This window comes from Microcebus murinus, chromosome 1 (assembly GCF_040939455.1).
Source record: "Microcebus murinus isolate Inina chromosome 1, M.murinus_Inina_mat1.0, whole genome shotgun sequence".
In the NCBI taxonomy this organism is placed as follows: domain Eukaryota; kingdom Metazoa; phylum Chordata; class Mammalia; order Primates; family Cheirogaleidae; genus Microcebus; species Microcebus murinus.
In genome coordinates this window covers 122,492,356-122,518,868 of record NC_134104.1, presented here as the reverse complement: position 1 = coordinate 122,518,868, position 26,513 = coordinate 122,492,356, and the positions used below count along the sequence as shown (strand labels likewise).

The following is a 26,513-nucleotide window of genomic DNA, read 5'->3' as shown; positions in this document are numbered from 1 at the left end:
GTTTCAGCAGAAAGGTAGAAAAATTAGTGAGAAGTCTTTTTCAGGAATCTCTACCTGAAGTGTTACTTTGTCTAGGACATATAGTACATTCCTGAACTAGTAGAGAAAACCCTAGAAAGGTTTTGAGCATTGCTTTACAAAGCAATATTTCCTTTATTATAAAGGGGACAGAAATGTGTGGATTTAGTCTCCAGTGTGGGAGGCTAAAGAAGAGGTAAAATTTTGTCTTTAAATCAGAGATAAAATGGCATTTGAGCACTTGTTCTTGCCCGCTCAATTTTAAAAGAAATGTATAGAAAAAGAGAAAAGTTGCTCTGTTTAGCCACTTTTTTGAGGGCCGAAAGAGATAAATCTTCAGAGATAATTCAGTGAATGAAAATCATTTATTAGAAGTCTGTGTGATTATTAATGATGGGAGCATTTGGTACATTTGGGTTTTTAAAGCTAACTTTTAAGAAATTCTGCACATTTTTAACATTTTTTTATTTGAACTTATAACGGGGGTACATATGTTTAAGTTACGTATACTGCCTTTGCCCCACCAGAGTCAGAGCTTCAGGCGTGTCCATCCCCCAGACGGTGCACACCACACCCATTAGGTGTGTGGGGAAAATTTGCACGTTTTTATCTAGAAGTTGGGGAGCAGCATGATTTGATAGAAGGGCAGTGAGCTTAGCAAAGTCCTGAGTTGGAATCATGGGTTTGCCACCAGCTAGCTTTATGACCTTGATTAACCTAAATTTTGAGTTCTCCAAAATGAACAAGACCACTAATGCCTACTTTATAAGTCTGATGTGAAGCCATCGATAAAACAGTCCCATCTGGCATATTGTTGGGCATGTAGTCACTGTACAATAAATGTTAAATTTCTTTTGCTTTTACCTACAGTTGCAGCATGATGCCCAAATGCATGTTAGAGCCTTAACATATACCTTCAGATCTATTTCTCAGATTACTGATCAACTAGAATAAGGAGATCATCATGTTTTTTCACATAGTTAAGCTTTTTGTATAAAATTGAGTTTATTAAACTGGTTAAATATAAGCATTAGCTGGAATCAATCATATCTATAAAATATTTAATTATAAGCTTTAATGAAATGCAAATGCTTAGGAATAGTAGGAATGTTAATCCTTAAATCATATCAATCTCTACTTAATACATTAATAATAATCTTACCTCCTGTCCCATGAATTAGTAATATAAGTATTAAATAATTTCACTGGACACTTTCTTGAGATTCTGACTTTCCTAGAGTATGTTTATGTCAGTTTTGCTATGAGTACTTTTCTGAATTTATTAATAATTTTTCAAATTATATCTCTTCTCTAGTGACTAGACTCATTCCAGATTAGACAAAGTGAAATAAGCTACCTTTTCTGCTGTATATATTTTTAAATCAACATCCTGAATGTTCAAACTCATCAGCATCAAAAAAAGGAAGTAAAAGCCCCATGATGTTTTTTCATTGTGAAATCCCATAATTTTTTTCCAGTCATCAGGGAAACTAATTCTTTCTCCAAGTTCTTTCATCTCTACTGGCCAGAGAGGCTACATAGGTGTATGTGAAACAAAACATGGATTGGAACCAACTTCCTTTCTGATGTGGAGCAGCTTGCTTTTTTTTTTTTTTTTGAGACAGAGTCTCACCCAGGCTAGAGTGCCGTGGCGTCAGTCTCGCTCAAAGCAACCTCAAACTCCTGGGCTCAAGCGATCCTACTGCCTCAGCCTCCCGAGTAGCTGGGACTACAGGCATGCACCACCATGCCCAGCTAATTTTTTGTATATATACTTTTAGTTGGTCAACTAATTTCTTTCTATTTTTAGTAGAGATGGGGTCTCGCTCAGGCTGGTTTCAAACTCCTGACCTCGAGCAATCCTCCTCCCATCTTGGCCTCCCAGAGTGTTAGGATTACAGGCGTGAGCTACGGCGCCCGGCCTGGAGCAACTTTCTGATGTTAAAGGCTTCACATCTTCCTGGTTATAAATTCAACCTTATGAAATTATAACTTCTTTAATCCTATACAACGTAGACAAAATAACAAGAATGGAAAAAAATTTTAATTACAGAAACCTATTTGGGTTTTTTGGTTGTTTTTTTTTTATTTCGGCATATTATGGGGGTACAGATTTTAAGGTTTCAATAAATGCCCTTCCCCCCCCTCCCCCCACAAGTCTGAGTTTCCAGCATGACCATCCCTCAGATGGTGCACATGTCACTCATTATGTATGTATATACCGGCCCCCCTCTCCCCCCCCCTTCCCAATACCCTATTACTGTAGTCCCTATGTGTCCACTTAGGTGCTACTCAGTTAATACCAGTTTGCTGGAGAATATATCTGGTGCTTGTTTTTCCATTCTTGGGATACTTCACTTAGTAGTATGAGTTCCAGCTCTAACCAGGAAAATATAAGATGTACTATATCACCATTGTTTCTTAGAGCTGAATAGTACTCCATGGTATACATATACCAACATTTTATTAATCCATTCTTGGCTTGATGGGCACTTGGGCTGTTTTCACAGCCTTGCAATTATGAATTGTGCTGCTATAAACATTCGAGTGCAGGTGTCTTTTTTGTAGAGTGTCATTGGATCTTTTGGGTAGATGCCCAGCAATGGGATTGCTGGATCAAATGGTAGATTCACTTGTATCGCTTTAAGGTATCTCCATATTGCTTTCCACAGAGGTTGAACTAGTTTGCAGTCCCACCAGCAGTGTAGGAGTGTTCCTCTCTCTCCACATCCATGCCAGCATTTGTTATTTGGATGTGGCATAATAACTACCATATACACTGATGAAGTAAGATACAGTGCCTGACCCCAGGGCACTAATGCTCGATGTGTATGTGTGTGTATGTATCTCAAAGGACAATAGATAACTATTTAACTATCTGCTATATAATCGTAAATCTTAGAAGAACAAACTTGTTCAATCATACCCTCAACTTTCCCACGTTTGAACTTACAATTCTATTTACTATGTGTGGAAGAATACCAAAAACAATCATAATAAGAGTAGACACCTAATTATACCTCTTTATAGGATACTTCCACATGTATTATCTAATTTAATATGTACAGTGAGAAATCTCTGAAAGGTGACACTATTTCTCATCTTTAAAGGTAAGCAAACTGAGGCTCACAAAATTTAACACGTATAAGATCTCCTAGGCCTATAAGAAAGACTAGGATAAGATGTAAAATCTTCTGACTTTGCCTCTATCACCTGACACAAATCTTAATTTTCTAATTAGAATGGCTATTGGTAAAACAACTAGTAATGTTTTCCATAGAAATCAATGTACTGATGTATAACAACAGCAAAATAATGGAGACATGCTCAGTATTCCATTCAGAGTAATAGATTAATGAAATGATGTAACATATAGACAATTATATAACTACAGTATATTTATCATAGTTTGATCAGGAAAATAAGCCACTCTAGGGATGAGGCTCTATGCCTCATACATTTTAATGCAGGGAATTAAAGGTTTATACAACATTTGAAGGGTTGGAGGAATGAGATCAGAAAGGGCTACAGTGTTAGCTTGGACCCTCCCAAAGCAGAGCCTGGGGCAGGGGAGTTTATTTGGGAGATGATACCAGGGATTAGCAGTAGTAGAGTAAGGAAAGAGGAATGTCCAAGATAAAGGTGTGTTATAGAAGCTATATTAGGAAAGTAGAGGCTTGATTCTATCGGTATCTGCTGAGAAGCAGAGTACCTTCCAAAATTGTCCTCCCAAAGTATAGAAAGTAAAAGGATTTATCTATTGGCTCCCAAGAGTTGCCCCCAGGGATATTAATTCCCTGTATTTCTGAGCTGCACACATGTATGTGGGCCAAGCTAATTCCCATGGCACTTGCAACATTGGAGGTACCCTACAACAGAAAATGGTAGTGTGTAGCCTGCACTTGAGGTAGAATGCTGCCATAATGGTGAGTTGAAGGCTATATGGAACTGGGCGATCATGGCTGAAATCAGTGGCGAAGACAAGAGGATATGAGCCAAAGTGCAGTGGTATTGGCTGCAGCAGGTTCAGAAACTCGGACATGAAGGGCCCACAGGTAAGTAGCCACTAAAGGCCTTACCTTCCTATAGCACTCAAATGGGTGGTTCTCTGGTGGACACTTAGAAGCTTCTAGAAAGACCTTTCATCTCTCATCTATCACTGTTCCACAGCTGCTACTGAAGAATAGTGGCTTCTCTTTCCCTATCATCTTTCAAGTGTCCTGCAAGTGTCTTTGATTGGTGGAATCTAATGGGACTCCTGGCAACAAGGCCTCTGAGACTTGTAGTTTTCAGGTTTCATGGCCCTAAGATACAAGAGAACACTCAGAAGGGTAGCGGTTGTCCTAAGCATATATAGATAGATGATATCCAGCTCATCAGCAACTGATGAATTATTTATGAAGAGTTTATAAAAACATATATAACTTGTTTTAATCACGTCTAGTTCATCCCACTGGTGAGGGAGGGATTCCCGCCCTCAGGTTATAAGGATGGTGGAGTGGCCAAACACAGCACCCAACACTGGCTAGATGAGGTCAGCAGCAGTTTATTAGTCACATGTAGCTCAGAGAGAAGGATGCTGAACACCATGCAGGGCCACCTGGGATTGCACTTGGGAACAGTGTGAATAACCAGGGGCTATGGAAGGCAGGTTGGTAGTATGAAGAGGATAGGATGCCCCCTGGTTCCCTCAAGAGTATGTGATTGGCTTGTTTGAGTAATTCCAGTGGCTGGCAGGAACTGCGGAACACCACGCAGGGATAAGCAGGAACTGTGCCTGGTCCCTTTGATAAGGAAGACTGTTTGGCTGGGGGATTTCATCCATGGGAACAGAGCGGGGAGGGAACGTGAGAGCTCAGGCCATTTGATGTTCTCCTGATTTTATCAGATGTCATAGTGGTGCATAATACTAAGCCTTCATTTTAGACCTTACACCACATAAATGACAAGCATTCTTCGAGTTTGAGTAGAGAAAAAAGGGCAATCTTTTTTTTAAAAAAAAAAAAAAGTAAAGGTGAAATGGCTCATTTAATCAGCTCGTTTTGCAAAGCAGAAAGGAAAATCACAAAAACACGGCTGGCACTTAGCATCGAAAAAATATTTGAATGAATGAAAATAATTGAATGAATGAATGCCTGAACCAGAAAGCAATCTCAGACAGGAGCGGAGTCCTGAGCTCCTCAGTGCTTTTGCTTCTGCAGCACTTGTTTTCCCTGGCTGTCCTGCAGTCACTCGCCCGCCAGCTGTGACGTCCATGGGCTCAACACCACCTTGTCCCTGGTGGGAGAGGAATGCAGACTCTCCTCCTTGAATCTGAAACACAGTCCTCCCTACCTCAGCAGCTGCTGCCACAGCCTTTAATGGGTAGAAGGGAAAGCAGGAAGAATCCAGAGCCTAGGAAACACTGCCCACCCAGTCTGCTCTAACATGAGCCAGTTCACAGGGTCAGAAATGACAGATAAGTTTTCTGCATCACACACTCATTGTTGTTTTTAATTTCTTTTGTTGTCCCCACCCCACCTCCCTACACACGCTCACACATTTTCTCTAGCCTTTATTAACTGTGCTGTCTAATATGGTAGCCATTCACCACATGTAACTATTTTAAATTTAATTGTAATTTAAAATTCAGTTCTCCAAATAAACTAATCACGTTTTAAGTGCTCACTAGGCACCTACAAGTTAGAAGCTACCGTATTAGTATAATACAATTTATAGAACATTTCTGTCATCACCGAAAATTTCTGTTGGACAGCACCACTTGCATCAATTTTGTAGGATCATTCAGGATTTTGTTTAACCAGCATTTCGAAGGACTGTTGTGTGCCTGACCTTATTCTAAGCACAAGGGATGCAGCAGCAGTCAAGACACACATTTCTGCAGAATTTACATGTTAACTGATAAAGCCTGCATCTAAGTTCCAGTGTGTGTCAAGAACTTAGGTAGGGACAGCACTGGAAAACAGATGGCTAATTGTTTACTAAATTCCAGGCTCATCCCCAGTCTTGTTCTTTGAGGTATAGCTCAATTTTCTTCAACTTTTAGACTTCTGAGTTTTAGACCTCTCATTTGGGCCGATTTGCAAGGCAGAAATGGCTTACATGTTTGATTTACCTTTAAGTATTGGCTGTCATTGTCAAGTATTTTAGGTTCTTGATGAGAGGTTTATTTGAAAGCAGTTGTTTCAAGATTTAATCGTTTAAATCAATTCTGGCTATCACTTCTCGGCCTTTTGGCTAAGATCAAGTGTAAATCAATTCTGGCTGCCTGTATTTAGAATTTTAATTCGGTGAAAAGTCTAGTTCTTACTGGTTGGCTGTAATGACAACAGAGACAAGAAATACATTGCAATCATTTTGTTGGTTTTCTTCCCACAAAGCCCATATTTTAATCCTCCCTCCTCTTGTGAAGGTTACTCATACATTACCATTACTAGCCTAAGAAGTCAAATAATGGAGATGGGTAACATTTCTAAATTGGCCGTTAGAATTCAAACACACCACACTAAATGCTCTCAACAAGAGCCACACATGCCAACACCACCAATTTGTTTGAACTAATGAACTGTAAACATTTCCCCCACTGGTGTACTGATGAATTATAGTCTATTACAATTGAAAGGGACCTTGGAGATAAGTCTTCCTGCTCCTGCTTGCTTCTTTCTTCATTTTATTGGTCTTCCAAAGATGTGAATTATTTGTCCGAGGTCACAGTTGTACAGTAAAACGCTGCCATAGCATAATAAATGGGGCCCAGAAATCCACTTGTGTGAAGGAGGGCTCTCAAATGTCAGCACTCATCCTGGAGGGCTTACTGAAGCACAGGTTGCCGGGTCCCACCCCTGGAGTTTCTGACGCAGTGGGTCTAGAGTACAGCCTGATCACTTTTATTTCTAACAAGTTCCTGGGCGCTGATGTGGTCTGAGGAACCACATTTGGAGAACCGCTGGTGTAAACCATGTGGTTACATCATTGTGAAGTCAATGGAATGATGAAAACCAGCCTACCTTTGGCCTAGGATTCTGAGGATCCAGCTGCAGGGGCCAGATCTATCCAGGTTTAAACCTTGGGTTTGGCACCACCTAGTGGTGGCCTTGTATTGCTGTGTAAACATTGATGGGGATGATTCTGGAACGTGAAGCTGGCTGGGGCTTCCAGGACAGGCACTCTCCAGCTAACTTGTGGTTAGTAGGCTTTTATTTAATTATATTGATCTGGGAAGATTGAGCTTTGGGTACCCAGCCTCCAGTTCAGACTTATCTTCTCCTGAATATATCCTTCCTTCCCCCAGAAGATATGAACTTTGGCCCAACTCTTGTTTCAGAAGCTGGAGAGCCAGTCACATGATATCCAAAATTGCACTGCTGAAGAATTTTACAGCAGCCAGTAGTAGATCTTCTGTTGTTTGTTATACTCATTCTCAAACTACTGCTTCACTGTCCTACCTCTGTGCCCTTGCATTTTTCCCTCTATACCTATCAAAATCCTTCTTAACCTTCAAGATTTACTCAAATTCCACCTCCTTCAAAAACCTTGTCCTGGTGCTCTCTAAAAGACATCATTTTTCATTCTTCTGAAGAGGTAGGACATGTTTATTGTACTTCAACTGTGTTCCGGACTGCGTGGATGTGTTGTGTAATTTTATTCTCAAAACAACCTTGCAATGTAGGTGTTATACCTGTTTCACAGGTAGGGATGTTGAGACTCAAGAAGGGTAAAACATTTTCTAATTTGTTATAAGTTTTCTAATGTAGCTAGTAGGGGCAAAACTGGCTATAATGATCTTTGACAAGATATTATCTCCCCCTGCTAAACTACAAGATGCTTGAGGACAGGGAACATGTCTCATTTGTTTTTATTCTCAGCCCCAACCTCTGGCTACTAGCACAGTGCTTTAAGTTAAGTTGTAGCACTCAAAGAAATGGATCTCCTGGCTCCCTGCTGTGCAGACTGTATCATCTTGTCCTGCTTCTGTCTGTACAGTTCACTGTGGTCCCTGGCAGAGAAGGGGGTGCCTTTGGTGTAGTCTCTCTCCTGTTGCTCCCACTCAGAATTTGTGGCCTCTGTCTGTCTCTTTTGTGAGTGCAGTCTGCAGGAAAAGGAACACTCACTCCACCCAGGGAACCCACAATTGGAGATGAGGGTAGTTTCAGTCTCATGCCAAACTCTCAGTCTGCGTGTGGCTTCCCACACTGTCTTCACTTCCCTGGACCTCATCTGTCTTCCTTACAAGTCACTGTTGCCTTATTCTTCCAGACATCCCGATAAAGCGGGGACAAGTGAGATCATCTCTATCAAAGTCAGAGATTGAGTGAAAGAGCACCAAGAGCTCGTGTGCTTAACACTGGAATTGCACGAAAGGCAGTGGATCCAAATATTTAAGAAACACTGACTCACTCCCGTTCTGTTTTGAATATAACTTGCAAATGTGGTTTCATTTATCATCCCACTTCCTCCATCTCTCATAAAACTGCCACTTTCAGGAAAAAGGATAAGTGGGCCTGGCCTCACTGTGGTTCTAGTACTCTCTGAGGCTGGGGCAACGATCCCTGGTTCTCGACCCAACTGTACAGTAGAATCACTTGGAAGCTTTCTTCATTTCTTCAGGCAATCCAACTTCTTTGATCTAGGATGGGGTATGGCACAGGCATTGGTATGTTCCTCCATTGTTCTAATGTTCAGCCAGGGTTAAGAACTGGTAGATTAGGTTCTTGGTTTCCAAGCCTAGCTGATAGTGATGGCCATAATAGGAACCTTTTAAAATCGCCCCTTTTCAGAACCTAGGAATTAGAATTCTAAGGGAAAAACCTAGGAAATCTATTTTTAAAATAGATTCTGACCATCAACTCACTTAAGGAATCACCAATCTTGATATTTTCAGATATTCTAGCCCTTCTGGTTATCAAAGCAAGGTAGAATTATCAACATAATCATATAAAGCTGTTTAAGTACCTCACAGGTGAGGTCAAATGTATTACTGTTTTCATGCTCCCTATAGCAGGCAGAAAAATGAAACTCATCAGAAGTATTTCGAATATCATGAACTTCACTGTGGGACTAAGCTTTCCTGTTCAAGTCTAAACAGTGATCTGAATTCCATACTCTTCATGTGATGGTTGTGGCCATTTTATATTGGCCCAAACCCTTCTTGCCTACTATATTTTCATTTCATTATAATTTTTATTACAGCCATATATTCAACAGACTATCTTGTAGAACCACTTGACGTAAATGATGTATTTTGAAAGATTAAACTTAGAACCGCATATTAAAACTGTCTTCATACTAGCTCAAAAATTAAAGAAGGTTTTATGTAGATTTAGTGGAATGAGAAGAGCTAAAGAAGGGGGAAGAGGAGGGAAATAGTTTGGGGTTAAATGTAAAAATTACATTTTATTTACCAACATACCACTTAGTAGCAAAAAAATTAAAATTTATGACTATGATACTGTGCATAATTTCATACTGAAATATATTGCTTCTTTAAAGCATGCCTTTTGGGTTTAAATGTTCTTTCCACAGGCTAAACATTCTGGTATGAGTTTTTCCTATTTCGTATGGACTTGCCTCCCTTTCCACTGTAAAAATATCAGCATATCTTTTAGGACAAATGCCTGCTGCCCAAAGGAAATACACATGTTTTTTAGGTCCTTAAATTCAATTTCTAAAGATGTTTTTCAGGCACTGGAAAAGGAAAAACGAATGAGTTTGCTGTGGACAAGAAATAATCTTTTTCATAAGCAGTGCAGTCAAAATGATAGAACATACTCCTTTAGTATTTGGCATCTCTACAAGACCATTTAATTCCCTGACCTCAATACTCAGTCTTTAACACCAAAACCATAAAAAGGGAAGTGTGATACATATTCTTCACCTCACACAAGCACCTTCCTGTCTCCTCAAATGAGATAAATGGTCTTAATACACTTTAATACTGGAAGAAGGAGGTCTGTGCCATTCTAATAAGCGTCAAACTCCTGGTACTATTTTTACCCCATTGCTGACTTCAGTGACTGTGGACAGCAGAACACCCCCCCCCCCAACACATGCAAATAGAGCCCAGCTGCCCTTCTTGAGGAGCACTCAGGCAATTACTCCTGAGCCCTCCAGCAGAATTCACCTTAACTGGTTCCCTTTTGTAGGCTTTTCCTTAGCAGGAGATGAACAGTTTTTGCCCTTTTGTTTGGAATTCAGCATCTCAGTGGATCCGACAGCCTCCTTTATTTTCTTTTATTTTTCAGAGAGGGAAATATGAAGGGGAAGAGAGAGAAAAGAAGCTCTATTGAGGGTGTTTCCCCTCCCCCCCCCTTAAAGTGTACTGAGTGAGAGCCTTGGCCCCCGCCAGCCCCGCTGGAGGACTCTTGGAATCCCGGGATCTGCTCTGGCTCCTCCCTCAGGATGGTGCTTTCCTGAGATCTGCGCTCTGCTCCTTAGCTTGCTAGAAAAGTGCCCGTGCAGGTTATGCATTAGGAAAGTCTCTATAAATCAGAAAGCACACAGTCCTCTTCCATTTGGCTTGTAATCTTGGCCCACATGAATGAGTTGCCAGCATTTTTTAAAATAGGGAGATTCCATCTAACTGCCTGGATTTCTGGTTTCTCTTGAAAATAAATTTTCAAGAGAGGAAATTTTTAAGATAATTTTTCATTTAAGAAAAACAAAAGAGAAAAGACTTGTTTTGTTACTTATAGTAGGCTGGAGCCCAGACCCCTGATTTCCTTTTGCTTTGTAGTTGACTAGTCCCCACTCCTCTATGTGTGACTCCAGGAACTGAGACAGTGACAGTCAGTCACTGTAATTGTGCTCACACTGTTGATCATAAGTTCCAGGGAGAGTGAAACAGCACTTGTAAAAAAGTGCAAAAATTTGAAAAGATACCACAGTTTTCAAGAAAAATGAGAGAAAACATCTATTTCTCTATGGAAGTGAAGGATATTCCTGAATTAACATGTAAATCATCTGTATCCAAAGAATTTGACTAAAAATGCCATTATAACCCAAACCCAGCCCTGGAGACACATGCATTCATTTGTGATTCATGCTATAGGTGAGCCTGAGAAACCGTCACATTTGCTTCCTGAAGTAATCTGTTGCTCTGATACAACAAGAAGCAGCTTGGGTCCTTTGTAACTTCCAAATATCCATTCCTTCTGTTTTCCGCGAATAACCAAAAGCACCCTGTCTGTACTCAATTAGCTCAGGAGAAAGGGAGAGAGACACAGTGTGCCAGGCACACAATAGGTGCTTTATTTCACTTAATTCTCTAAGCAATCCTCTGATTTAGATGTCAGTCCCATTTACAGATGAGAAAGCTGAAGCCCAGAAAAATTAAGTAACTCACCAAGGTCACATAACAGAGATAGATACCAAGCGGTAGGCCTGCCTGGTTCTTTCCCTTCCACCATGTTGCTGTGCTACTCAGCAAAATGCTTTCCCTGAATGACTACTTAGCACGACGGCTTTAGTTTTTATTGTGGGTTGATAAGGAGTAGTCACAATAAGGATATTCATATTCTATAAAACTGCTATTGGGATGCTAATACTTATTAAAAGATCTGTCTGATAATATTTTCCTAGAAGTTAGTTGCAGAAAAGGTGTGTATTTCTGAAAAAAATAAAAAATGTACTTCCATTTATGCAGCAAGGAAGCTCCTAGGGAAATGTATTGTCCCATCCATTTTATGGTGAAATTAATTCCCCCTTCGGCCACGTTATTTTGAATCTCTTTCTGAAGTCATTATTGTGCTTCGACAGGTTAATAATTCTGTTGTACCAGTTGCATCCAATTGAAATCTTCCTTGGATTCCTTTTAAAGATGACAGAGGGTATAAGTTATAAATAAGAACCTTAAAATTTTATTTATGTCCCTAAAAGTAACTTATAAATCTAATTTAAATAAGACACTAGATTTAACAAGAGGGGCTATCTAGAGAATGGCCCAAAACCTTTGATTCATTTTGGGCTTTGGGGAAGCAAAATTGAGAGAGAGTTGGTGAGTTCTGGCCTATCCGGCATATCTTGCATTCCACTATGATATACAGGTGATAACTGTTTATTTGCCTTGAGCACCCACTGTGTGTCAGGCACTGGCCGAGTGCTTTACATGTCTGTCTCAATCTTTGCAGAGGGTATTCCTAGCATCATTCTCACCCCTGTTACAAATAAGGAATTCAAGGACCAGAGAGGCCAAGAAACTAGCTCAAGCGCACCTAGCTGGTAGATTTGATCATGAGCAAACACCTTTATTTCTCGGAGTTTGTGTTTCTCTGTTCGTTAAAACAGAGGCATGTGTTCCTTTCTGCATTTTCTCACAGGTTTGTGATGTTGTCACTTCAGTCCTCCCCTCCCTGCTTCAAGGAACTGGATCCAAAGGGAGGTTTATATTTTATGTGTCAGCTCTCCTAGTCCTCTCCTCACTAATTATTTTCCCCAAGGGTACTCTAAGGCATGTTGGCCACCAGCTAATCACTTCCTCCCTTGTCCGAAGAAGATGATGCAAAGCCATTGTTCAGTTTTGTCCAAGCTCTACCGTTGGCCTGGCTTGTTGGTTATTGTAATTCTTTGCCTCACAGAATATTTTAAATCTCAATTCAAATACAGTCAATTCTTACTATTCACAGAGTTATGGTCTATTAATAAGTCCCCATAAGCACTGAATTAGTGGAACCATTTCTCCTAAGGGAAATACAAGATTAGGTTCCTGTGAGCCTCCCACAACATTTTTGTCCCTTGTCTACCTATTCAGTACATAACCTTGTTTTATGTGCCTTTCTGTTTAAAGACACTGCATTTAATAGATGTTGATGTATTAACATTGAACTCAGAACCAACACCACTATAACTCATGCCTGAATGAAGCTCATTTAATACACTTACCTTCTCTGAAAGCCACAGCACAGCTGCCTTGAGCTTAGGAGCACTAGACTACTTCACTATGCTTCAGAGCCATTTTTATTGGAAAAATCAACAGAAAAGCATAAAAGTGCAACAACAACAAAAAAATGGTACTACATAGCCTGTGGAAAGGACACTTGTTTACAGTACGAGAGCTAAAAACTAAAAGGCAGAGGATCTCCTTTTTCACCCTTCAACTGGGAACGTATGCATTGGTACCATTCTATTCATGTCCACAAATGACCACAAAAGCTTTGCAAGTATTGACGTGGAACTTACAAGGAAATTTTAGGGATATTAACCCTTTGCCTGTTGAATATTTTTCTAGTTTTTCATTTGTATTTTTACTTTATATTTTTTAATTGTAGGGTTTTTTTGTGTAATAAAGTTTATCAGTCTTTCTCCTTATTGTTTAGATTTTGATTCAGAATTAGCAAAGCTTCTCTGCTAGCAAGTAATACAAGAATTGACATGTATTTTTTCTGGCACTTGTGTACTTTAATTTTTTACACTTAAATGTCTGATGTATTTGAAATTTATGCTGGTGTATGATATTTGGAATGAGTGCAATTTTACCTTTTCCGTACTGCTAAGCCATTATCTAAGCATTTGTTAAACTGTTCTTTTTCTGCATGGATTTGATATGCTGCCTTTATCATATCCTAAATTTCCACATATCATTGGGTCTCTTCATGTACCAATTTCAAATGTTTTAAATTATACAGGCTTTACAGTATGTTTTAATGTTTGATAGGGCCAGCAGTCCCTGCCAACCCTATCTTGTTTTCCTCCCCTCACCCCCGCCCAGAGATTTCCAGGCTATTCTTCCATATTTGTTCTCCATAAACTTGTCATTTCAAGTCAATTTGCATATCAAATAGAACTTTTTCATCTGGTTCTTTATTGCTATTTTCCTACTACATAGACATTTCTAATTGGAACAGTTTTAGTGTTCTATGAAAATGAGAAGTGCTCCTCCTAAGTGCAAGTTATATGACTGCCTCATTTGAACCCAGGGGAGAGGCAAGTTTCTATCAGGCTCATTCTCCTTAAGGGGTGGTCCGGGCTACCTACATCTCCCTTGTTTCTCCTATGGTAATAATCAGTGAGGTCCCCAGCTTTGCCACTATCTCTGTTTTCACCTTCCCCTATCCTTTTTCTTTTATCTTTAAAAAATAAGTTTCAGTTGGCAAAAATTGAATGTATTTATCATATACAACATGATGAATTGAAATATGTATATATTGTGGAATGGCTACATGGACTAATTAACATATGCATTGCCCCACATTATTTTTGTGGTGAAAACACTTAAAATTTATTCTTAGTGATTTTCAGGGATGTAATACATTGTTAACTATACTTACCATGTTGTACAATAGATCTCTTGAACTTATTCCTCCTGTCTAACTGAAACTTTGTATCCTTCAGATAACATCTCCCCAACTCCCCTTCCCCCAGCCCTTGGAAATAACCATTCTACTCTTTGCTTTTATGAGTTCAACTTTTTTAGATTCCACATATAGGTGAGATTATATGGTCTTTGTCTTTCTCTTATCAGATGTCTTTCTGTGCCTGGTTTATTTCACTTAACATCCTATTTATCCACATTGTCATAAATGATAAATTCCTTCTTTTCTATGGCTGAATAGTATTCCATTTTATATATGTGTGTGTGTGTGTGTGTGTGTGTGTATCACATTTTCTTTATCCATTAAGTCATTAATGGACACTTAGGTTGATTTCATATCTTTACTATTGTAAATATTGCTGCAGTGAACATGAGAGCACAGTTATCTCTTTGACATACTGATTTTATTTCCTTTGGATATATACCCAGTAAGTGGGATTGCTGGATCATGTGGTGATTCTAGTTTTAATTTTTTGAGGAACCTCCCTACTGTTTTCATAATAGTTTTACTGATTTACATTCCCACCACAGTGTATAATTCCCTTTTCTCCACATCTTTGCCAGCACTTATCTTTTGTCTTCTTGATGATAGCCATTCTAACAAGTGTGAGGTGATATCTCATTGTGGGTGTGATTTGCATTTCCCCGATGACTAGTGATGTTGAGCATTTTTTTCCATGTACCTGTTGGCCACATGCAGGTCTTCTCTTGAGAAATGTCAACTCAAGTCCTTTGTCCATTTTTTAATTGTTTGTTTTCTTGCTGTTGAGTTTCTTATATATTGTGGATATTAACCTCTTGTCAGATGAATGATGATTTATAAACATTTTCTTCCATAGATTTTCTCTTCATTCTGTTGAAAGTTTCCTTCGCTGTGCATAAGCTTGTTAGTTTGATGTAATATTTGTCTATATTTGCTTTTGTTGCCTATGTTTTTTGGGTTATATTGAAAAATTCATTGCCCAGACCAATGTCATGGAACTTTCCCACTATGTTTTCTTGTAGTAGTTTTACAGTTTCAGGTCTTATATTTAAATTTTTAAGCCATTTGGATTTTATTCTTCTGTATAGTCTGAGATAGGGGTATAATTCTTTCTACAAATGGATATCCAGTTTTCTTTTTGTCTCATTTTACAGTTTATGACTAAAAGTCTTTTTATCTGATATAAATATAGCTAGCCCTGCTCTATTTATTTCTATTTACATGGAATAGCCTTTTCCATCTTTTCACTTTCAATCTGTGTGTCCTTAAGGGTGAAGTGAGTCTCTTGTAGGCAGTATATAATTGGATCATGTTTTTTAATCCACGTAGACACTCTGTCTTTTTATTTGAGAATTTAATCCATTTACATTCAAGGTATTGATAGACAAGGACTTTGTAAAAGGAAAGAAAAGTTTCTCCCTCTACTCACATATCATTCAACACAACACTTCTAACACCAAAGGTGTGGGAGTATTTCCCTACACATGAAGGGCAATTTTTTTTTATCTTTTATGTATCTATAATAGTATTTTGTTTTGTGGTTACTATGAGGCTTATATAAAACAGCTTATAATTATAACAAGCGTTTTAATGCTAATAACAACTTAACTTTGCAGAAAACTCTACACTTTTATTCCAATTCCTTTCATTTTATATTTTTGATATCATAATTTACATTTTTTATATTGTGTGTCCCTTAACAAATTACTGTAGCAATTATTATTTTTAATAATTTTGACTTTTAACCTTTATACTGAATCTATAGGTAATTTACACACCACCACTACAGTATTAGAGTATTCTGAATTTGACTGTATGTTTACTTTTACCAATACGTTTTATACTCTCATATGTTTTCATGTTACTAATTGGTGTTTTTTCTTTAAGCTTGAAGAACTCCCTTTAGTATTTCTTACATGACAGGTCTGGTAGTTATGAACTCCCTCAGCTTTTGTTTGTGTGGGAAGATCTTTATCTCTCCTTTATTTCAAAAGGACAGATTTGCTGAGTATGGTATTCTTGATTGCCAGAGTTTTTTTCCTTTAACCCTTTGAATGTATCATCCCACTCTCTCCTGGCCTTTAATTATAATTTGATTATAATATCTTGGTGTGGTCTCATTTGTATTAGATCTCACTGGAGGCCTTTGGCTTTCCTGTTCCTGGATGTTTATGTCTTTCCCAGATTTGGAAAGTTTTCTGCTATTATTTCTTTAAGCTTTCTGTTCCTTTGTCTCTCTTTTCTCTTTCTTAAACCCCTATAATTCAAATATTCTTTCTATGCTGCCCCATAAATCTCATAAGCTTTCTTCATTCTTTTTTTTCTTTTTTCTCCCTGTCTGTAATTTTCAAATAACGTCAACTTCACAAACTCTTTCTTCTGCTTGACCAATTCTGCTATTGACACTCTCTATTGCATATTTCATTTCATTCATTGTATTTTTCAGCTCCAGAATTAGGTTTTGTTTGGTGATTTTTAACTTTGATCTCTGCTAAATTTCTCATTTTGGTCATTCATTGTTTTCCTGATTTTATTGAATTGTTTCCCTGCATTTTATTGAAGTTCACTGAGCTTTCTTAACATAATTATTTTGAATTCTTTGTTAGGCAGTTCATAAATCTCCATTTCTTTAAAGTTGATCACTGCTGTTTTATTTTGTTCCTTTGGTGGTGTCATATTTCTCCAATTGTTCTTGATCTTTGTGGCCATACATTCATGTTTATGCATTTGAAGAAGTATGGACTTATTCCAGTCTTTGAAGACTAGCTTTGTTTGGGAAAGCCCTTTACTAGTGAGTCTGTTCATACATTCTGGGGAGGCCATCTGACATGGTCCCTGGGTAGGTTTGCTGCTAGAGTATTCTGGCAGCCTGGTCTGGTGCCTGGATCAGCAGGTGGTGGCTCTGGTATCTGGGTATATAGGGTCAGACCTAGAACCTGGAACTACTGTGGCGGACCTGTTGGTTGATTCTGCAGGGGTGGGCTTTGATTCTGGTGGGTCACTTTTGTGTTACTCAGGCCTTTTGGCTGTAAAACTCTGTACTTTTTTAGGATTTTGTCCAAGAAATTAGTTGTCATCCTTCAAGCTCCTAAATTCCCTGAGAGACGAGGCTTGATGGCGATTAATGTTTTCTACTATATGGTTTAAAAGAGGCTTTCGATGGAATCTAATTGTGGCTTGCCATCTATCCAAAGCAGCACAATTGGCTCAAGAGACTCAGCTGAGAAACCATCATTAGAACAGTGAGTGAATTCAGTTAGGTCACAAAATTAATATACAAAATTCAGTCATTTTCATATAGAGGCAATTAGAAAATATAATGGAAACAGAAATTCTATCTCAGTGGCAAAAAATAAATATAAAATGCCTAGGAATTAATTTGACAAGACTGGATAACTTATATGAAGGAAAACACTACAAAAATCCACAAAAAGACCTAAATAAAGATTAATTTTTAATAGTCAGTTATATGATGCTTGTGGCTGGGAGATCCCTGTGTAACCCAGATCATCCCAACTCTCCCAGATTTATAGAATCAGTTGTTTCTTGATAGCTGAATAAAGTGGATCTATTCCATGTATTATAGGGGGAAGTTTATCACTTTTTCAAAAGTCCCTAATTTCCAGAGATGATTGAGGTGATTATGTTCCCCTTGACTATTATAAACTACAACTGTTTCTCTGTTTTCCTGTTACTTGATCATTCATTCATTGTTTATTTAATACACATTTATTGATTGCTTGCCATGCCCTAAACACTCCATAGATACTCACTAACCATTGCTTATGGCTCCTGGGGCTGTTGCCTCTGTTTGCTGGGTCACCCTTGGCTTGGGGCATAGTGTATTCTCTATTTGCCCCTGTCAAACACCACCAATACAAGTCTATATTGTGCCAGATTTCTACTGAGGTTTTGACAATACTAGTAGTGATAAGCATTGCAGGCGAGAAGAAATACAGAAGTAGCATCTCAATATAAACAGCATAAAACAAGAAGCAATGAAAAATTAAATAAGAGACACCTTTAGACTTCATGGGCATCCCCTGTGGGGAATTCCTCACTTTATTCTTAGATCCCACCTGCTGCCATCTTTTGGTGTTCCAGCAGGTGCGAACAGCTCTTGGCCGAAGAAAAACCCGAGTGGCACACGGGGAGTTGGAGAGTCAGCTGTATTTCATCGGCGGGCTCAGAGAAGCATATCTGCCACCAAACTCTGAGCGCCCCTTTTTCGTTTTCTTTTAGTTTTATACCTTTTGGGGGGTTACAGTTTAGCTAATGGCAAGTTTTCACAAAAGTCACCTCAGTTACATGGTAGTCAGCCAATCAGAAGTATGTCCCAAAAGTTACTTCATTTACATGGTAGTCAAACAATCAGAAGTATGACCCCAAATCACCTCATCTGCTGTGAGTACCTGCTCAAATTAGGAGCAGGATAAGCGAAACGGGCGGGTTTTGGTGGAACGCCTTGACATTGGAATTGTCTCTTTCTTTTCCTGTCCCTCAATCTCTCTTATCTCCTCAGCATTTCCAATTTCCAGAAACTTTAATTCCTTTGTCCTAGCCTTAGACTTTGGAAACTCAAACTTCCTGTTGTTTTATAATGAAAAGCAATTTAGCTATCTCTTTCTCTCTTTCTTACTCATACAAATCTCACTGGGGGAGGGAGGGGGTAATTTGAGCTATTTCACTTCCTTCCTCAATAAAGAGCACTTCCCAGGTCCTGAAAAAGATTCTTCTGATTTCCAGAGCAACAAGTTTTAAAATATTTATTTTCTTCCTTACCATATTTGGATTTTGATAAGATCAGATTTCTCCCAAATAAATCAAATAGGAGATAATTCTGACTGTAATTCTAATGGTATTTTTTTCTGGAATTTAATAAAATGATCTTAAAGTAAATTTGGGAGGAAAAAAATTACGGTCAAAGAACAAGACAAATCTTAAAGAGAAAAGTAATAATAAAGGAATAACTCTACCAAAGATTTAATTTAAACATTTATTATTCTAGTGGAAGAATGAGCAAATGGAAAAATAAAACATAACAAAGTCCAGAAACAGATCTAAGAATATAAAAATATTTAGAATATAACAAATGAAATAAAAAATACCAGAAGAAAAAATAGGAAAGTACTTATATAATCCTGGACTAAGGAAGGCCTTTCTAACCATGAATGGGGGAGGAGAGAGAGGGGGGGAGAGAGGGAGGGGGAGGGGAAGGGAGGGAGAGGGGGAGGGGGGAGAGGGGGAGGGAGGGAGGCTCTTTAAAAAACAAGAAAAATAAAAACCCCAGCATGTTATACATAGATTAGCCTTAAAAACATTATGCTGGGCCAGGGATGGTGGCTCACACCTGTAATCCTAGCACTCTGGGAGGCCGAGGCGGGTGGATTGCTCAAGGTCAGGAGTTCGAAACCAGCCTGAGCAAGAGCGAGACCCTGTCTATACTATAAATAGAAATTAATTGGCCAACTAATATATATAGAAAACATTAGCCAGGCATGGTGGCACATGCCTGTAATTCCAGCTACCTGGGAGGCTGAGGCAGCAAGATTGCTTAAGCCCAGGAAATTGAGGTTGCTGTGAGCTAGGCTGATACCATGGCACTCACTCTAGCCTGGGCAACAAAGCAGGACTCTCTCTCAAAAAAAAAAGAACAAAAAACACACATTATGCTGAGTGAAAGAGCCACACACAAAAGACTACGTATTGTTATTCTGTTGATATAATCTGTTGAGAAGAGGCAAATCCATAGAGATAGATAATAGATTAGTGGTTGCCAGGGTCTAGGGGGAGGGGAAAATGGGGAGTGACTGATAATGAACATGAGGGTTTCTTTTTAGAGTGATGAACATGTTCTGGAATTAGGTAGTCGTGATAGTTGGACAACTTTTGGATATATTACCAACTGCTGAATTGTACACATGAAAGACCGAATTTTTATATATGAATTATATCTCAATAAAAAAATTTTTTTAAGATAAAGCAGTTCCATTTGGGGTGTCATGAGAAAAACTAGCATGCCACTAGATAATGGTTAAAGATACAAATTAAAAGTTTTTAAAAGACAAATGACTAATAAACATGAAAATGCAAATTAAATCAGTGGGATAGAGCATTTGCCTATCTGCTTGCCAAAGAAGAGATGAAATTATAAATTTCCTTCATTGGGTAGTTTACAGTCTAATGGTTATTCCAATATACTGTATTAATGGAGAGCAATTTGGCAATATATTTATTTAATAAGCCTTAAACTGTGTCCTTGTGTTTCCATTTCTAGGAATTTATCTTAAGGAAATACTATTTAAATAAATACTATTATTTATATTATATTATTTGAATAAATTATTATAAATTTATGTTTATATTTTTATATTTATATTTCTATAAAATTTATATTTATAATGATTATATAATTGTTTTAATAAATACTATTTAAAATAAATTAATAAATACTATTAAAATAAATTAGTAATTACTAATAAAATAAATTAGTAAAGTAATAGTAACAACACAGAAAGATGTTTCTGCAGCTAGGGAGAAAAATTAAAATGTATTGTTATAGCAAGTGGTCCCGAGGACAAACTGAGTGGCACATGGAGAGGTGGAGAATCAAAGTTTATTCACCGTCTGCTCAGAGGGGTCTCACCACCAAATTCTGAGCCTATCTACCCGATTTTTCCCACTTTTATTAAGTTGGGGTGGTCTGAGGGGTGGGGTATCAGGTGTAGGTTAGTTGATATGTCAGGTAATAGGTTTAGTGTTATGCTGATGCACTAGGTAATAGATTAGTTGCTGGGCCACGTAATAGGTTAGTACTATGCTGATGCGGGTCTTCCATGAGGGGTGGGGGTCTCAGGTGCCCGATGCACCAAGTAATAGATGGGGTTTCCCTTATCAGTATAATCCATAAAATGAAATATATCAATATAAGTGCACATCCAAAAGGCTAGAGATGGTACTTCAAAATGTGAGCAATAATCAACTCTTCTTGGTAGACTAGTGGTAATATGTATTTTCTAGTTTATCCTTAGCTATATTTTCTGTATATTTTCAAATATTGCATGCTAGAAGTATCCTTGTAATTAGAAAATAATAGAAAAGTTTTTAAAAATAGGACATTTTCAAGCTTTCTGTTTTGGTTTTTTTTGTTTGTGAGCACCTTAGCAGAAATTTTTTAATTCTCCTTCTAAGACTAGAGGTTCAAGAGAGATTCATGAGGACTCAAAAGTTCTGAATCCCATTTCTCACTTGCCAGCTTCCCACATGAGTTTCCTGCACTGGGATGTACAGTTTCAGGATTTGACCAGTTGATTAACTGGCGGTTTTATAACGTAGACCATTGTAAATGAAACTGTTGTATATCCATTCCAAGGTTTTTTCTCTTAAAAGTTCAGATATTTTAGGTTTTACTGCCAGGATCATGTTGAATGGAGTTCTTTCGGTTATTATGTTCCTCAGATGTAACAATTTTCTTCTCCCAATTTCCTAGACAGAATCATGAATAAACTGGAGGATAAGCAGGACCAGATGATACCATGAAGAGAAGTTTACAGGCCCTCTATTGCCAACTGTTAAGTAAGTTGAAACTGCATATCTTTTTCCCTAAAATACACCAAAGTTATTGTTTGCTGAGTGTCAGAAACTTACACACTTTTAGGAGGAAGACCAGGGCTGGGTCCAGTGTGGAAGGTCAGTGAATTTTCCTTCTGCTTCATCGAGGTAAAGCATCAAGCATTAAGTCATTCTGTTGCCTTGGACATTAGTTGTAACACAGACTCCATTATAATAATTCCAAGTTGACATGCTAAGTGTAGTTAATTTGAGAATGAGTGTTAAAAAACATGATTGCTCTTGGTTTTGTGGTCATCTAGTATAACCTATAGGTTTCTCGTGGAGAGGAAATGGTAGGTTGTGTTTTCTGGATTTTATCACAGAACCTGTTACCATTCATTGACTTTGCAACCTTTGGCTTGAAATGTTATGCATGGCTCTCAAACAATGAGTGGCGAAAATGTGACTCCTTGGTTTTTGTGGTTAAATAAAGAGTGTTCCATTATAACTTTCTGCATGTTGCTCTTTGCATTTTGGAGATTGTGCCACAAAGCACCAGTTGCCGTTTAGGGACTGTATATCCTTGAGGATTGGAATTGCTACTAAAGGAATGTAAAAATCAATACCGCTTGGTGGGTTTGATGTTTTGATTGGCCCACCTGGGACAATAGGCACTGCCCACTCCAGGTCAAATCAAAACCATGGAGTTAGAAAACTGGGAGTTCATTGTCTAGTTAAATGAAGTACCTATCTTTCCTAGACTGAGTGGCCCCTTGTTAGCTTTTGCTGAGAAAATAAAATGAATAAAATAGAGATTGAGATGCAAATCACCAGGCAGCCCTTAAAATTTAGTAATTCCGTTTATGTTGTGCCCCCAGTGCAAAGCACTTTATCTAAAGACAGCATTCTGGCTGGGTGTTTTAATTGACTCATTTCTTCTGCTGAATTCTAATCCCTGAAACACATATCACGTCAGCCTGTTTCAGCCTGGTGGAAAGTCGCCAAGAGTTGTGGGGACTCTCTCATGTTCTTTCTCCATGTGTTCTATGGGACTGTGGGTTAGTTAATTTTTTTTTTTTAATGATAAGCTTTTTTGTTAGAGAAAAGGCTTTACAGATTGAAGAAGCAATGTCATCCAGGAATGATTAACTCTGCCTTGATGGAAGAGGAGACATTTAAAGGATAAATAGGATTTTATACACATACATGCACACAGAGCCCTCAGAGAAGGGGAGGCAGGCTTTGCAGCAGGAGAAACAGCAAAGGAAAGAGCATAATAGATTTGGGAGGCAGCAAAATATTTGTTGAGTTTAACCTACACTGATTGCTCCAAAGTTTGCATGTTTTAAGGTTATTAATATATAATATGTTATTGTAAAGAAATTGGGTAAATTTTCCTATGTTTCAGAGACAAGTCTTATGCTATGACAAGGTCTGTGTTCCTAAGTTGAGCAACTATGAATGCTGAAGAGGTTTCAAACATCATCGGGAAAAATACAGAAATCAACTGTGTCTCAACACCTTGTTGTTTGCAAAGCTTGCTGGGAAATGCAGATAGCCAGAGTAGGTAGTTTCCTGCTGGTTAGGAGACAGGTAGTGGCCCTCACGAAACTACCCAGATTATTGACATGCATACACACATAATAGTTCATATAGGTCATTGGTCAGCCAGTTAAGTTATGCCTATATTAACATTGTCCACAAACAAAATGGTTTTGCCATATCTAAAATAGATATGAGAACCAAAGAGTCAACACAAACTTAAAATGTTATTTTATATAACTCAGTATTTTCAATTTAGAAAAAAAAAAAAACATGATTGAGCATTCTGATTATACATTGTTACATAAAAACTACTCCAAATTTTGTGGCTTAAAGCAAAAACAGTCATTTATTTTGCTCATGAATCTGCACTTTGAGCAGGGTTTGGCAGAGACTACTGTCCCTGCTGCATATTGTTTGGGATCTGGGCTGGAATGGCTCCAATAGCTGGGTCTGGCCAAGCATCTCTCTCCCTCTGAAGCCCTCACACATGGCAAGTTTAGGCTTCCTCAAAGCATGATAGCCTCAAGGTAGTCAGACTTCTTACGTGGCAGCTCACCATCATGATGCCAAGGTAAAACTTATAAAGCTTCTTATGAATTAAACTTTGAAATCCCAGAACAATGCTTTAGCCACGTTGTACTGGCCAGGGAAGTCACTAGGACCAACCGTGCTTCAAGGGAAGAGGAATTATGTTGCACCTCTCAAAAGGAAAAGTAGTAACATTTTGCAGTTATCTTAAGTCTACCACAGAGTATTTGTGGAAAAAAAAAAAAAAACTTAATTACTAAGTGCACATTAGCCTGTTCATAAGTCGTCGTCATCATCATAGAAGCAACTCCTTCTTGAGTGTCCACTATGTTCACAGGCATTTGCTTAAGGCTTGCCTGCATTCCAGCGACTTCAAGATGCTTAAAGATGAAGAAGTGTCACAGGCAAATAAGTAAGGACTGGCCCCGGGTGCTCAGGCAGTGAGTAATGGAGCTGCGGTTTGCACCCAGGTCTCTCTGACCCCTATGTACATACCTTTTTCTTCATCCCCCCATGGTGCCCTCCATACCCAGGAAAAATCAGCAACGTGGGCCCTCTGCTGTCCTTAGGGATAGACAGGGAGGGTTCTAACCTGTGATCAGCAAAGTTTGCATCCTGCTGGTGTAGTGATGTTAGGTGAGAGCAAAAAACAAAAGCAGCCTCACCTTCTGGCATGGGCACTGGCACAGGCTGTGGCTACAACTTCCCTCATGTCCATGTCAGCCACCTGGCTGTTCCAGCCCGCATAGAGCTGTCACCTCTGCCATTGCCCCTTCCACCTCACAATTAAAAATACCTGGTTTTTTTGAGATAGCAGACCAGTTCAAATCATAGTTTTGTCACTCTATAAGTGGCTTGCCTTAGGCAAATTACTTAATCTCAATGAGCCCCACATGTAAAATGGGATGTCACCACCCCACTGCTAAGGGGTCTTGAGGAAGGAGATAGCATGGCAAATAGAAAACCTACAATGGATGCCAGTTCCCTTATTGGCCTTCCTGTCTGGAAGAGATGAGTACAAGGTAACCTGGAGCTCTACTGTAACTAATGTTTCTGTAGGATCTTCTTGTTTATGAAGTGTTCTCCCATAACATGATCCTAACAACTTTATTGTGAAAAATAAGACATTAATTATTATTGACCCCTTTCTACAGAGGAGAGAATCAACATGATCAAGGCTGCCTTTCCCAAGCCACACCACGATTTTTTAGAAAAACACTCAATAATGGAAAGTAAGAAGCATCATCACAAAACCTTAAGAACATGACCCTGCCGGGGAGGGAGGGATCTGAGTCAGTAGGTGTGGCCTTTACCCAGGTGCTATCTGCTGGGAAATCATTGTGTTAAATCATTGTTAAGACTAAGATGTTATTAAAATCTTGTTAGAATATGAAGTTTTTATATAACAGTATCTATTCAAATCAGAGTTGCTTGATTTAAGAAGTGATCATGTTTAGTAACTTGTACATTTGCTATACCCCAGGCATGTGAATTTCTTAAATCACGCTCTATATTATTTCTAGTATATCCTTCTTGCTCACTCATGTGTCCTCTGCATATTCTGGTCTGTGCTGACCACACAGAAGTAACCCTGTGCTCAGTCCAGAGAACTGTCCACAGGTCCATATCTTAGGTGGAGGAGGAGAAAGAGAGCTCCGGGCATGGATTTGAGCCTCTAGCCTGTAGAATACAGAAGGGGAACTGTATCCCCTCTTCTGCCATCTTTACCGGGGCATGGAGATCAGGTCTCAGTCTCAGCTTTGAAGTATGCACGTCTGCACACACATACACATGCTCCAAGTCCCTATCACCTTCCTCTCTAGACTTCTCCAGGAGTAATAAGAAGCTGGTTGGGAGTCGAGTTCATTTATTTCCTCTTGGAATCTGTTTTTTGATGGGGTGATATGCCTCTCATGTGATCTCTGAAACTAAGTAGAGCCCTTGAAAATACTTTAAAGTGACAAAATTGTCTTTGGTGCCTTTTCAACTCTAACTAGCCCTTCTTGCCCACCAGCTACCCAGTGACTTAATTCTTCTCTCCAGCTACTTCTTAAACTGGAAATATCCATGTAGTAATATATTCCATGGGGATTAACATTTTTCCTTTTTCCTCCATGCTTCCCCTTATCCCATATTAGACCCAAAGTCCCGCACCATGCTGCCTTCCCAGGCCAGTTGTCCTGCCGTGGGCTGTGATCTGAAGTTCTCGTGTGTTCTATTAAGATGGAAAGCAATCTGACTAATTAATACCAAGATGTGCTTATTGGTTAAGGAGTATTAAGGAGCTCCTCCCTCCTTAACTCTTGAGGGTATTTGCATTTTTAAAGAGATTAGTTTTACTGTCTTAATGCAAACACTGTTTTGTTATCATTTTAAAACAGCATTGAATACAGTAGTATAAAAAAGTGAGCTTCCCAGAGCCTGTTTGTCTGGATCTCTCTGTGCCATGGGTCTGGAATCTTCACATCCTTTCTCTTTCTGGCTCATTCCTTTCATCTTTGGTGAGCTAATACTAGAAATGGCCTTCCTAGGCCGGGCGCGGTGGCTCACGCCTGTAATCCTAGCTCTCTGGGAGGCCGAGGC

The 26,513-nt window shown here is 38.8% G+C and overlaps 1 protein-coding gene and 1 pseudogene across 4 annotated transcripts in view; both read left to right on the top strand.

Annotated features, from left to right (window-relative positions):
* TMEM108 (transmembrane protein 108) overlaps positions 1 to 26,513 on the top strand; it is a 298,074-nt gene that overhangs the window by 128,314 nt on the left and 143,247 nt on the right. For 2 of the 4 annotated variants that reach the window (XM_012766862.2, XM_012766855.2), the window contains exon 3: positions 21,800 to 21,881. In XM_012766862.2, the coding sequence (XP_012622316.1) occupies positions 21,842 to 21,881 (40 nt within the window). In that variant the 5' untranslated portion in view covers positions 21,800 to 21,841. Of the gene's footprint in view, positions 1 to 21,795; positions 21,882 to 26,513 lie in introns of all 4 variants that reach the window. The other 2 variants (XM_012766861.2, XM_012766854.2) reach the window with 1 other exon arrangement.
* Positions 6,236 to 6,395, top strand: LOC142874865 (uncharacterized; annotated as a pseudogene).